This window comes from Syngnathus typhle, linkage group LG3 (assembly GCF_033458585.1).
Source record: "Syngnathus typhle isolate RoL2023-S1 ecotype Sweden linkage group LG3, RoL_Styp_1.0, whole genome shotgun sequence".
NCBI lineage: Eukaryota > Metazoa > Chordata > Actinopteri > Syngnathiformes > Syngnathidae > Syngnathus > Syngnathus typhle.
In genome coordinates, this window is record NC_083740.1 from 11,317,840 (window position 1) to 11,331,413 (window position 13,574).

The window sequence follows — 13,574 nt, forward strand, 5'->3', positions numbered from 1 at the left end:
TTGTAAACTTTTCTATTGGGCCAGGTGTACATGGTAATGGTTGCCTGAGGCAAGGAACTGAAAAGCGTGATGAAGGGGTGTGTGACAACTGCTTGTGTGAAACAGATTGCTTTCCTATTCACTGTGCAAAAGAGCAAGTCAGAGAAAGGAGTTGGTGATTTTTACTGCTTGTGACAGTGATGTTATTCTTGCTTTCTGTTATGTTGCACCAGGATTTGATGCTGAATGTCAAAACAAACATAATGCGTGATCAGTACAAGACAGTTAAAATGTTAAAATTCTTCAACAGCCACGAAAGAAACAGGCGCTGGTGGGCCTTTCCCAAAAGGCCGACCTTATTCTTTGTGAAAGACAGGAGACGGTCGATGTCGTTAACCGGGTACCTGAACACATCGACCTGTTCCATCACCTGTCCCTCCAGCCGAAACAGCTCAGAGAGAGTATGTGGTGTGTCTTGGGTCTGTCAGCCCACACAGCACATCTCTTTTTTCCTTTTTTTTCATTTTCATTTAATTACCATTCAATTGCGGTCCACTTTAGTGTCACTTCCGTTGAACCTGGTGTAGAAAGTGTTGAGCTGCTCCAGAGAAGCAGCACAGTCGAGCACTGGATTACATCTGCTGTCTGTGCTCTGTTCATCATGATGCTTCTTTTCTCTGGTGAGCTTGTTTTTCCGTCTTGTTCTTGTAGCAAAGCTAAAATTCTGGATCTTGCGATTCAGCGCCATTGTCAACTCTTTGACTCTGTCTACTTCCAAAAAAATTATAATTCAAGATTAATACAGTGTTTGAAATTTGAAAGAGGCCAATAGTTCGGATTGGTCTGTATTTTGTTAAGAGAAGTTGCGAGGTGTTGCGCTGTTGTCGAACTAGGGGTGTCCCAGCCAAACTTGCATCCTGATATGATACCCTTATTGCAGACAAGCCCAAGACCCGATATTGAGCCGATACAATATTGGCAGGAATGATGCATGCTTTTCTTTTTTAGTATGAAAGTCATCGATTCAAACAAATAACTATGCAACCTCTGATTTCAATGAAAAATGCTCACACTTCTACTGCTTACATCAATCTTCTACTCCTTACTTTGTTAGCTCCTTCACACGCATGGTTGTTTTGATCATAGGGGCTCTACATGCTAGATCCAAATGCTTCTGGCTAAAAGAGCAGAAGATGATGAGTCTGCAATGGACTGCCTGGAGTTTGGATGTAGACTTGATACTGTTTTTTGTTATGAAATTAAACCGATATTTGATGTCATTATCGGACACCCCCACTATAACATCATGTTTTGGCTTTTTTAAAACATTAAACTGCCATGGAATCATTGACTTTGTCGTTAAAAAAACAACTGAACTTTATTTACTATTTTGCAGTTTAACAAAAAGCACATGTAAAATGGGGGGAATCTGACATTTCTGTCTGTCCATTTTTCTGTCTGGGACTGTTGCAAATAAATGTAAGTACCTTGTAAAAGCAAGTGCCTTGAAGTGGAGTGCAATACAGTAGCTACCTCTCAAGAGGAATAACACTCATAAATCTGAAAGTCCACTACTTACTTAGTAAATCTTTGTGGAAAGACTTTGGTGAAGGTCTTTTTCAATTTGAGCCGCAGTGCATAAAGCAACATCCATGAAGGCACATTTGGATGAGGGTTGGTATGGGCGAACTCGACAGCCTTGAAACAATTTTATCGTTTCGTCAATCCCAAGCAGGCCACAGTTTGGCTTGGTCCTCAAGTAGGACCGAACAATGTTTAGATAGCAGCGATGGACTGAAGACACGTCTGCGCACAATGATTTGTGTTTGTCAGGTTTGGCAGCAAAGACCAGCTGCTTTGTTTGTTCTGTGTCATGTCAGCATCAAGGTCACTTCATTGACATTTCAATGGTCCAGTGTGTGTGTGTTCACCGTGTCAGGGCTTTCCTGCACACGTTTGATTGCACTTGATTGTATGTGTGATCTCTTTCTTTCCATGTCTTTCCCTTGTAACATTCTCACTACCTCATCTTTTTTCTTTCCCAGGCCGACTATCGCTCCAGAGAGTACCTCCGTGCTCACTTCCCTACGGCAGAGACAGGAAGCACAGATTGAGGTGGGTGACATCACATAGTATTTACATCGTACATATGTACATACCACATGTTTTTTTTTTCTTTCTTTAAGTCTGACGTGCACGCTCATGTTTTGACATCCAATTAGGGAGAGCTAATTTGTCTCTATATATCATAAAGCCACAGCATATGACTCATTGAGCAAACTGAAAATAAATGTATCCTGTCAGCGTTGTTGGCAAACATAATCATTCTCATCAAAGTTGCCATTTCATTTTAACCCATGTAACCTAGAGGAGAATAAACACTCTGAAAAACTCAGCTTTTGCTTCTACATTTGCCAGAAGTGTTTACATTTCTTATTAGATTGCGGTCAGAGTAGTTTGAAACCAGTGAAATTAAAGTCATATATCACCAACACAGACTTGCTTCCATTTCCAAGGTCATGATCCCACTGAGGGAATCATGTTTTTAAACTTATTGTGGAAGCGTGTGGTCACCAAAGTATGCTATTATTCACTGCAGCAGCAAAAGAATCCTTTTCACCAACTGTCTGTAGCTTGCTGCCAAACTGAGCTTTTTTCATGACAGATGACCAAACATCTTGGCTATTGTGTGTCGGCACAATTTGGAAAGAATCGATTACACGGAAAATGTCAGCCGAGACTTGTTCATGCACTTTCAAATCATGATGGCTTTCTGTGAATGTGTAAGTGCCCAATGCTCACCCAGGCAGTGTTCCTTCAGCTAGTATTTATTACCTTCCACAAAAAGAAAGTGGGTGGACAAAAAAGGGATTGTGTCCACCTTAGGTCTTTGTGGAAGGCAGAGTGATGGAAGATTGATGCTTTGCAAAGAATCACCTTGAGAAATTGAGATTGAATGATAAGTGTGGTATGTGACATAACAATAAGAACAAATAGAACAGCAAAATATTGAAAAGCTAGAACTACTCGACCTTCAACTGACACCCCAGCATGTTTTTTATGGATTGAAAAGTACTATACACTGTGCTGTAGCTTAAGAAATATCAAACATGCACAGTATCGTCCGGTGCACCTCAGTGCAGCCCTCTGGCAAACTCAATGGGACATCTGCGGTCATCTTCTCAGGATCTCCCTGACGCAGTGAATCCTCTGAGTGTGCTCTTTTCTTTGATCACTCAATCCAACAATCCAAAGAGGCTTTGTGCTGAGTTAGCTAGACTGTTGCACGTTCCTCTCAGCCTTAACACAGTTTTACTCTCTGAATACTCACTTTCTTCTTCTGCTCTTTATCTTCTTTATTGTATCTCTATCATGCGGCACACTGCCCCTAAGAGGCCAAAGCATGCACAGAAGGAATTATTTTTTAGATATTTTATTGCAATCATCATAAAACATGATTTTTGTATTTATTTTATAGTTGTTCTTTTAAGTTATATTTATAAGTTTTATTTCTATTTATAAGTTAGTTATATCCATCCATTTTCTGTACCGCTTAGTCCCCACAGGGGTCGCGGGTGTGCTGGAGCCGATCCCAGCCGTCATCGGGCAGTAGGCGGGGGACACCCTGAACCGGTTGCCAGCCAATCGCAGGGCACACAGAGACAAACAACCATTCGCACTCGCACTCACACCTAGGGACAATTTGGAGTGCTCAATCAGCCTACCAAGCATGTTTTTGGGATGTGGGAGGAAACCGGAGAGCCCGGAGAAAACCCACGCGGGCCCGGGGAGAACATGCGAACTCCACACAGGGAGGGCCGGAGGTGGAATCGAACCCGCACCCTCCTAACTGTGAGGCGGACGTGCTACCCAGTGCCCCACCGAGCCGCCTAAACTTAATATATTATATTTAAAGTTTTTGACGTTGAATAAAGGTTTGAAATCAATAATCATGATTGTTTATCGATCATTATTTCAACATCAGTCAAAACATTTGTGATTAATACTTTTCTTGCTCATAAATCACACAGCTCAGCTGTGAAACAAGGTCATTGCTTTGGCATGGCTTCGCTACAGAAATATTGTCTTGTGTATTGTACAAAATTAAAAGTGAAAGAAACATCCGTTACCATGCAGCAAGTCCAAAATTCCTTGCGAATAGAGCAAGAGCATCCATTGTTAGGAGATAACTGAATCGCGTTTACAAGCCGAGATTTGGGTTTTATTTGGGATTTTAAAAACACATTTAATGGCATATTCTGGATTCTACACATTACATATAGTTTACATGGACTTTGAAAACACGAATACTGCCAATACGTATATTAAAGCGTTATTGACCGCAAATAAACAATGTGATTGTGATATTATAATTTCAGAATCCCAGCGCCTTCATGGTCACCAGGGAATTCAAACCTTCTGTTTATTTGTTACTTTATTTTTATTTCTATTCATCGTTATTAGTTATATTATTTTTCTGTTGAGTCCAATTTCATGTAGCGCACATTGTGACTGTTTTTAAGCATATAAAGTTGAATTGTGAGTTGAGTTAGGTGAGTTTAAAAGTTGCATTTGTATCAGCTCAAGTATCATGGATGTGTGTGTCTCCAAATGTAGAAATTGTTCCAATCAACTCCATGCTGTTATACAAATTTCAGTGCCCTTTCCAAAAGCATTTCCAAAATGTCAAGGAAGATGTTGTTAAGGCAATCAGCTCAAGGTTGGACCGATGGGCTCTGTTGGGAGTCGCTGCTTTCATTAAAAAGTTATGGTGGTACAAGGGCACATGCCAGAGGTGCTGTTCACTGTCAGTATTATCCACTGTAATCCATAATGTTACTTGCTGCATCAGTTGGTGAGTGGGATTGATTGAATGAATTTCCCACCAGTGACAAATGGACTTTGTGTAGCTAAAGAACTGTCACTGAGGATGTTGTGCACCTCATGAACTAATTTGTACTGGGAATTTTGATTTTATTGACAGATTATTTGAATCTTAACAATTTCAATTCTGGTTCAAGTTTCACATGATTATCGACTCATTATTTTAGGGGGTATGGTGAAAAAAGTTTGCATGGTTGAAATTATGGCTCTCAAAAACTACGGCCACCTATTTTTTTAGCAAACTGTCTATACTAAATAATTTTAGCAAAATGATGCCCACGTTCTTTGTCTGCATTGTACTACAATACTACAATTATCTCTCACTTCCTTATTTTGAACCAATCATACATCATTTGAGAAGATGTGACGCCAAGGTCATCTTAGAAGTGGGGTAAAATTGACCCAACCTTTTGGGTCGGTCCGATTTCTGACCCAGATTGTGTTGTGTTGAAATGAGTGACAGAAGACGTGATGATTGTTCAACTTGTTTATTTCTGTTTGCACAAACACACGACCTGCGTTGGTCAGTTTCACGCCCCCACACTGAGAAATAATTTGTTAAATTAGCATCTTTGGCTACTTAGTTTATAGCAGGTGCAGAGTGCGCCACTGTTTTTTACTCTTATTTAATGCTCAGCGATTTTAACTGGAGCTAAGACTTTTGGTTGCTGTTTTTTTGCATTGCATTGGCACCTAGCCAATTTCACATTTGGAAGAGGTTTGACTCTGATCTGAAGGAATATGGTTTCTTGTATTTTGCTTTATTTTCTCTGCCTTCCCTCATAGCCAAGTTGTGTTACTTGAGAGCAAAATTTAGAAATTGTCAATCCTATGAATGACATAGTGTCAGTCCAACCTCAAATCCCCATGTAATTGTTCCTCCTGAGACATTTACTGCAATCAAGGAACACAATTCTGTTGGTAACATGGTGTCCCACAAATTTTCAGACTATGATGGATGATGATGGATTATGATGACTTCGAAAACAAATCAATTTTGTAAAATGCATGTCCCACCTCACATTCGCTGCACTCATCTGAAGATTACAGTTTTGCTGCTAAACTATTACTCAGTTGCTAGTGGTGAGTGTAATACATGTCGAAATACATAACGGCATATGTGTTTTTATATGCATATTTTAGATTCATTTTCTTTATCTTTCTGTACAAGAGTAGTATGATTGGGGTTAATAGTTGATTAGTTTGAGTCTTTTTTTCTAATTTAATCGTATTTGGTTTACCATTGTGTTTTCCTAGTTTACTGGTACATCTTTATCACAATATTTTTGTGCTTTATGTAAATTGATCAGCTCTTTCTTGCTTTGTGCAACTCTTCCCTTATTTGGCCATGAAATGTTCACTGGCACATTGTGGTCTTTGTCGAGCAGATGGAGTCATGTTGAACCAGCAAAGGATAATGTTAAGCCAAGGATGATTTTTTTCTTAATTAAAGAATCATAAATAGACATTTTGATGTCTTTTTTTCGTGCTTCTTGATTATTGATCCTCCATTGTATTTCCCGGATGTCTCTTTCAAAGCTGAAGGCATCAAATTGAGTCACAGTTGAAAATTAATTTGTGCTTTATTATACATTTAATTGTATTAATTTTTCTTTTTATTGATATTGTGCCAACCGTTGAAGTCCTTTTCCATCTTGGCTTTTGTTCTCTTCTCTTCTCTTCTCTTCTCTTCTCTTCTCTTCTCTTCTCTTCTCTTCTCTTCTCTTCTCTTCTCTTCTCTTCTCTTCTCTTCTCTTCTCTTCTCTTCTCTTCTCTTCTCTTCTCTTCTCTTCTCTTCTCTTCTCTTCTCTTCTCTTCTCTTCTCTTCTCTTCTCTTCTCTTCTCTTCTCTTCTCTTCTCGCTCTCTGTCTGCTTCTGTTGTTCTGATACAGCAGCGGAGAAATGGCATCAATTTTCATCGTGCACAAAAACTCAGGATTTTGCATTTTGTCTCAGCTCCCTCTGCCAGAGCGCCGCCATGCGCCACGCAGGGATTGATAAATTGCCACCACCTGCCTCATTTTTCATCAACGCTGCATTGTTGTCGGACAAATATTCACCATAGCCATGTGAACCCCTCAGCCAGGACAAGAACAATCTTCAAACCCCAGGAATGGGATGGGTGACAGGGAGCTCGAATAGAAATGCATACAACAAAATGGTACCCTAATACATTTCAGTGCAATAAACAAGCAGAAATTATGCCATAGTAAAGAAGTTGATCCTCAGGTTTAGTGGGCTCAATGAAGGTGCTTGCAATCCGTATTGAAAAAAACAAAGAAAAGCAAAACACTGTCATCTTAAATGTCAAATCGCCATCCCTGTCATTTCCGCTTAGACACTGTTAACAGTTCTGCCACGTTTACTGCTTGATAACTGTAAATGACATCTTTGTGCAGCCCACTGTTGGAAAGATTGAGTCACCCCATAGATCTCGGCAGCATACCACTGCGTTCAGAGTATCCTGCGGCAGGAAATCTGTGACTCAAAGCAATCGATAGTCTCAGAAGAGCAATAAATCAATTGAATCGTCACTCGCCAGTTTTTTTTCATCATGCTCCCAGCCTCTCCTGTGACCTGATCCTCTGTTGGTGGATCATGTCAAACTGTGGCTACAATACACTCACCAATCATCTCATTAGGCATACCTGCACATTAGAATCTGATCCTATGGAAGAGCTGCGTAGACAATATGGATTTAAAAATATATGCATCCATCCATTTTCTGAACCACCTCACTAGGAAATGATCCCAATTTCTACAGATTGCCATATAAACCTGATGCGTTATTGTTATTATACTATTATTTGCAGAATTCGTCATACAGCTCATATTTAATTTCGTTGGATGCCTTTACACAGTGATAACTAAGGCCAGTTAAATCTGTACTACGGTTTTGGTCCTCGTAAAAGAAATCTTTTTCTAAAACCGTAGGGCAGGGGTCCCCAAACTTTTTCCTGTGAGGGCCACATAACCTTTCCCTTCTCTGATGGGGGGCCGGTGTCAGTTTGTAACAGAAAAAGTGTGACGATCGTAGGCGAGCTTAAAAAAGTTATTGTTTTCCAGAAAGCCACACATAACCAAATAACGGTTATTTAATAACCCTTTCCAGGTTCTTTACACAAAAAAAGTCAGGAAACTAATAACACTATTAATGAAATAAATAATAACTAAATAACCCTCTCCGAGTTCTTCACAGAAAAATCAGGAAATAAATAATAACTAAATAACTCTCTCTGGGTTCTTCATAGAAAAAAAACCATGGAACATTAACTTTCTGTTGTGCCATGCACAATCTTAACAGATAAAAGTTCAGCTCAGTTGTCAGAGCAGAACCTCTCTGACACATATGAGCAGTCTCTTAAAGTTCTTGTGTTCCTTCCTTATAATCCTTTTGTAGGTTCCAGTAGGCTTGTAGACACCGCTGTCTTTTTTGTTAAAGTTTGATAGTGCGTCATAGTCTGGAGTAAAATTTGTTGTGGTAATTCTTAGGCGAGATCCGAGGTGTTGGTCCGTTTACCTCGATATGTGACTGGTAGATTTTGACGTTCATGTGGCTGAAACTGCATCTGAAAGCTCAGCGCGCGAATTACAAGAATGCTGTCGTCACAGCCCATGCTCTAAATTCGGGACTGATACAAATAGAGCGCGAGTGCGCCATGTCCGTACACGCACTTGTGAGCGTGCACCGAGCTTTCTGACACGGCTTCCGGTAGTAAATGCGCAGGCGAGCGCTTCCCCATCTACTGGGGAAACGCAGTCATTGCAGGCAAAATGACCAAAAAAAAAAAAGTTTAATAATACAATTTGTTCAGGGTTGGCGGGCCGGATTAAACGGTCCCGTGGGCCGTATCCGGCCCGCGGGCCGTAGTTTGGTGACCCCTGCCGTAGGGCGAAATGTCCCTCATGGTTGAAAAATGGTGGCCTTACGTCTTGCCTTGAGACAGGAACAATGATGAAATATGTACCCATTATGCAACTAAAGACAAGCTGCAGTGGATACAAGCGTTGTCAAATATTTTGAAAAATTGTCGCATCATGTGTCTCCCTGACTTCAGTAGGGATTTACCTGACTTAAACTCTCTTGTAATCCCCCCACTATAAAATTGCCATTATAGAAACCATCAATTACGCTATAGACAAACACAATATGATTACCCGCAACACTACCATGTACATCATCCGCAGCAGCTCAAAATCAATCAATTTATTTAATGCCAAATTTGTTTGAGATAATATAAAAGAAATCAATTGCCCAAAAATCAATCAGCACTTTTTTGTGTGTGGAAAGCTCATTAATGTTTAATTCCCAGTACCTGTCCCCCGTCTGTACATCATACTCACCTGAAATTCTGAATATTACATGTATTATTATGTGCAGAATACTACAGATGGGTTTTGCTCGTGAAACTTGGCTTGCCTCGACTAACCGATCAGAGGACTCGGAGGCAAATTTGAATTATGATTAATAAAACAAATAATCCCGTTGCTAACATAGTGGTTCAAAAATAATATTGAAGGCCCTGAGTAGATTACAGTAGGTGACATAACAGCACAAAGAATCTGAAATATGACTGCACAAAAACAAATCTAACATCCACGTACATGGAGAAGTGGAGCGGTTGGTTTTGATATACATGAACACCTCAGATGCTCAATTTCATCTGCCTGGCACCCTGACAAAAAAAGAAGATATAATAACCAAGATGGATGCACACTGATAACGTTGTTGTCTTAAGCGTCGTTGTGTTAAGTGCTTAGCAATCAGTGCAAGCTCTACCCCAAAGTGCTACCATGCAGTGTATTGATGAGCCATGCCTTTCACTTCATGCAGTGTGGCTTGCTTCCATTTTATAAGTATCAAGCAATAGTACAACTTAGCTGTTTGACAGAACACTTGGCATAAAGTTAGTACCGTATTTTCCGCACTATAAGGCGCACCGGATTATAAGGCGCACCTTCAATAAATGGCCCATTTTAAAACTTTGTCCATATGTAAGGCGCACCGGATTATAAGGCGCACCTTCAATGAATGACCCATTTTAAAACTTTGTCCATATGTAAGATATATACATTTGGCCTGCGGGCCGGACTTTGGACACGCTTGCTGTAGTGGCTCAATATTGGTCCATATATAAGGCGTACCTGATTATAAGGCGCACTGTCGGCTTTTGAGAAAATTTGAGGTATTTAGCTGCGCCTTATAGTGCGGAAAAGACGGTACCTAACTAGTCAATGATTTTGCAACTCATCTATTTAGTCTTGTTCTCAATTAGAATTAAAAAAAAAAAAAAAAAAAAAGAAACCAAATCCTCAAACTGAATACAAATGTCAACTGGAACAAACAGGCCAAGTCCGAATAGAATTGAATTTGGATTTTTAGGGATGGTATACAGTATTCCTTTTGCCAGTTCAGAAGTCATGTAGACGCTTCATCTGTAATAGCCAGGCTGATTGTTTACACACTTAAAAATATGGCGGCTTCCAAATGGAACAGGTGTGTGACGGTAGATCTTGTAAATACTTGTAACTTGATTTTATCAAGCTATTCAAGTGTGAAACACAACTGCTGTGCTCACTGGCGACTCACTTCCATTCTGATAAATCATGTATTGTCTATAGATCTGCGCATACCAAATGACCGTAAATTGTCTGTTCCAATTAAACATGGCGGTATACACCAGATTACAAGCAAAAGACTAGAGGCCTTCAATCGCAAAAAAACAAAGTCTGCATGTAAACCGTGCTCATGATGCAGAATTATTTGTAATTTTGCAAATGCTAATGAACAAAAGTTTGATGTCATTGTTTCTGGCCTCATGGGGAAATTTACTTCGATAGATCATACCCCACAGAGAAATATTGGTTATTTTATCTGTTTTTTGGATTTGCGTGTGTGTGTGTGTGTGTGTGTGTGTGTGTGTGTGTGTGTGTGTGTGTGTGTGTGCGTGTGTGTGTATCACATTGGTCAGAGTTGCGTGTATCTGTTTTATTCTGTTATAGCAATACACTAAAAAAAAGTGACATCATTTAGAGCTTGATACGGGTAAAAAATATACGTATCTCCACTACTCTGACAAACGCCATTTCTTTTAGCAAAGGTGTGAGAAGTTTCTGAAATTTCAATTCGCTGATTCAAATTAAAGATTTTAAGTCGTGAAAAAGTCATGCATATGCATTTCTACTTTTTGTTTCCTTTATTTGTGCTCTTTTGTCCAATTAGACTGACTTTTTGTATTGTATTTTTGTTTTCTACGGTATTTGGGATAACCAAGCCTGTCAGATGTGAAAATGTGAAGTGAAGCTCATCCTGTTTGGGTGCACATGAGCTACTTGTCATACAAAGAATGACAGCCAAATATTTGCTCAAGTGACAAGCTGAAGCCTTTATGCAACCATGCGCTGAGACCTTTCACATGTTTGCTGTAAACCAGAAAATCTATGGGCCCTCTGTTCCCTGAGGCCACTAAAACCAAAATAAATTTAAGCAAATCCATTGTAACAAGGGCCTTTCAGCCTTGAACGAGGCAAAGGAGATGTTAGGTTTTGCTTTCATTGAGTGGGTTTTATGTGAAGTCTTAGAACTTTCACCCTCACTTCCAACAGACCACTTCCGTCTATAAGATGCTTCAGTCAGCAAGAATGCTGAGCTTCATCAGGAGGAGGATTCATGCTCACGGAAGGCTCTGACACTGACTGGAGGCTTTAGATCCTAATGAAATTCCTGCCTCTGCTGATTCCTCTGCTGATGCCTCTGAGATTCCTTTGTTGGTGATTCATTAAAAGTTAGAAATATTTCAGGGAAAAAGAAAAACCTGATGTCTAGTAAGATTAAGGGTTTTTTCCATATTGTATAACATTGGCTTCTATGTAAATTTACAAACAACTGCATTCAAATAGGTTAAGGACACTTGAGTCCATCTGTTGGCATTGGATTTAGGTGGATAGTCTGTAGTGGCAGCTCTCTCTGTCAACACTAAGGCCTTTTATTGCCCACAAAAACATGTTCCATACTAACTACTTAACCATATCCCAGAACCAACTACCCAATGTGGAATTTGACCCCGCCGTTTGGACGCTCAATTAACTAAGCTTACTGGGTTTGACACACAAAACTTGTTGAAATGTTAATTTACCTTGATTTTGCATGGTTCTCCCTCCCTTGTATGTATACATCGTCGCCCACTTCCACTGCACCAAACTCAGCTGAGCTTGAGCTTGTTTATGTGCCACTGCCCTTCATGATAAATAATGCATAGCTTCCTTTACTTTGTAGAGTCATTTGGATTATACTGTCTATAATGCAAGATGGCGGTTATCCTCAATAACTGGTGAGATGAATAATCAAATTGATCTTAAAACGTGCATAAAATAATGTACGATGTTTCCAACTGTATTGGGACCAGTGAAGTGTCCCATGATTGCACAGCACAAAGAGATGACACTTAAGAGAATTGAGTCAAAGCTACTTCACTTGTAGCAGCAATGCCTGCTTGGTTCTTATATCATTGACCTTCATATTCCTCTGATCTAAAAAGTATTTAGAAGTGGAGTTGGATATGGCATGACTACATTTCTGCTTTTTTCTGGTGTGTTCTAGTCGGGCTGGACCTAAAGCAGACTGGATTCCCACCCTTGAGGTGACCCCTGGTTTATGGGGTGGCATGGCTCAGGGGTAGAGGGTAGAGTGGTCGTTTCCAAACCCATCATGGGGCATTGTGACAAAGTGTCTTTGAGCCAGATACTGAATCCCCAGTTGCTCCAGATGTTGCGTCATCAGTCGGTGAATGAGGAAACAGTCTTAAGCACTTTGAGTACGAAATGCATAAAAGCGCCATACGAGTGAAAGCACACGTCTTATTCACAACATGGAACCATCCATCCATCCATCCATCCATCCATCCATCCATCCATCCATCCATCCATCCATCCATCCATCCATCCATCCATCCAACAATCCATCCATCCATCCATCCATCTTCTTCCGCTTCTCCGGGGTCGGAACCAACGTTTTGAACTACATTCACAACAACCTTATTTTATCTCATACCACCAAATGCTGTATTCCCCCCCAAATTGTGTTTTTTGTATTTGCTGTTCAATCTGGCAATGAAACTCCAGGCTTATATCATATTTTCTATAGTCAGTGTTCTTCTTGCAGCGCTTATTAGTTTACCCACTTGAATTGTGTGCTGGGGTTTCTGCAGTATGACCTAGGCCTCCAGCAGTCAGAGTAGTCTTAGTGTTGACCTCCAGAAAGTGAATGAAAGGTTGGCTTGCTATCAAGTGCAATGAGTGGGTGTTTAACTTTGTTTCAGCACTAAGTTGTCTCTTACTTTTTTTTCTCATAATACCCAATCCGCCACTTGTTCTGGCCAATTGACAGAAATGATTTCAGGTACGTATTTCGTAGTCATCGGTCTTTTATACAATTCCTTTACGGCAGAACAAATCAAATCAACACTTGAATGAAAGCCATATTATTTTGTTATTTTGTTTGAAGTGTACAAAAATCTAATCAATTTACAGTTTGGCTACATTAATTTAATTTGAAGTGTTTATAACTATATTTGTTTGACTCATTGTGTCGATTGTGTACCAGATACACAGAGACAGTGGAACATGCCGGAAAGCCATGCTCAAGATTTCAGGACACATTACTTTGATAGCTTCATGAAATTATGCAACTGATAAGAAACATAATGGTCAGA

At 39.9% G+C, this 13,574-nt stretch overlaps 1 protein-coding gene across 20 annotated transcripts in view; it reads left to right on the plus strand.

The window, feature by feature from the left end:
• Window positions 1-13,574, plus strand: part of LOC133151618 (endonuclease V-like) — a 67,360-nt gene that overhangs the window by 27,967 nt on the left and 25,819 nt on the right. For 17 of the 20 annotated variants that reach the window (XR_009713946.1, XR_009713950.1, XR_009713949.1 and 14 more), the window contains exon 8: window positions 2,025-2,094. The exons of 2 other annotated variants lie outside the window; for them this stretch is intronic. Coding sequence is in view for 5 of the 18 variants with exons in the window: in XM_061274796.1 (XP_061130780.1) it covers window positions 2,025-2,093 (69 nt within the window). In the remaining 13 variants the exon portion in view is untranslated. Of the gene's footprint in view, window positions 1-2,024; window positions 2,095-12,139; window positions 12,187-13,574 lie in introns of those variants that run through there. One more of the 20 variants, XM_061274797.1, reaches the window with a different exon arrangement.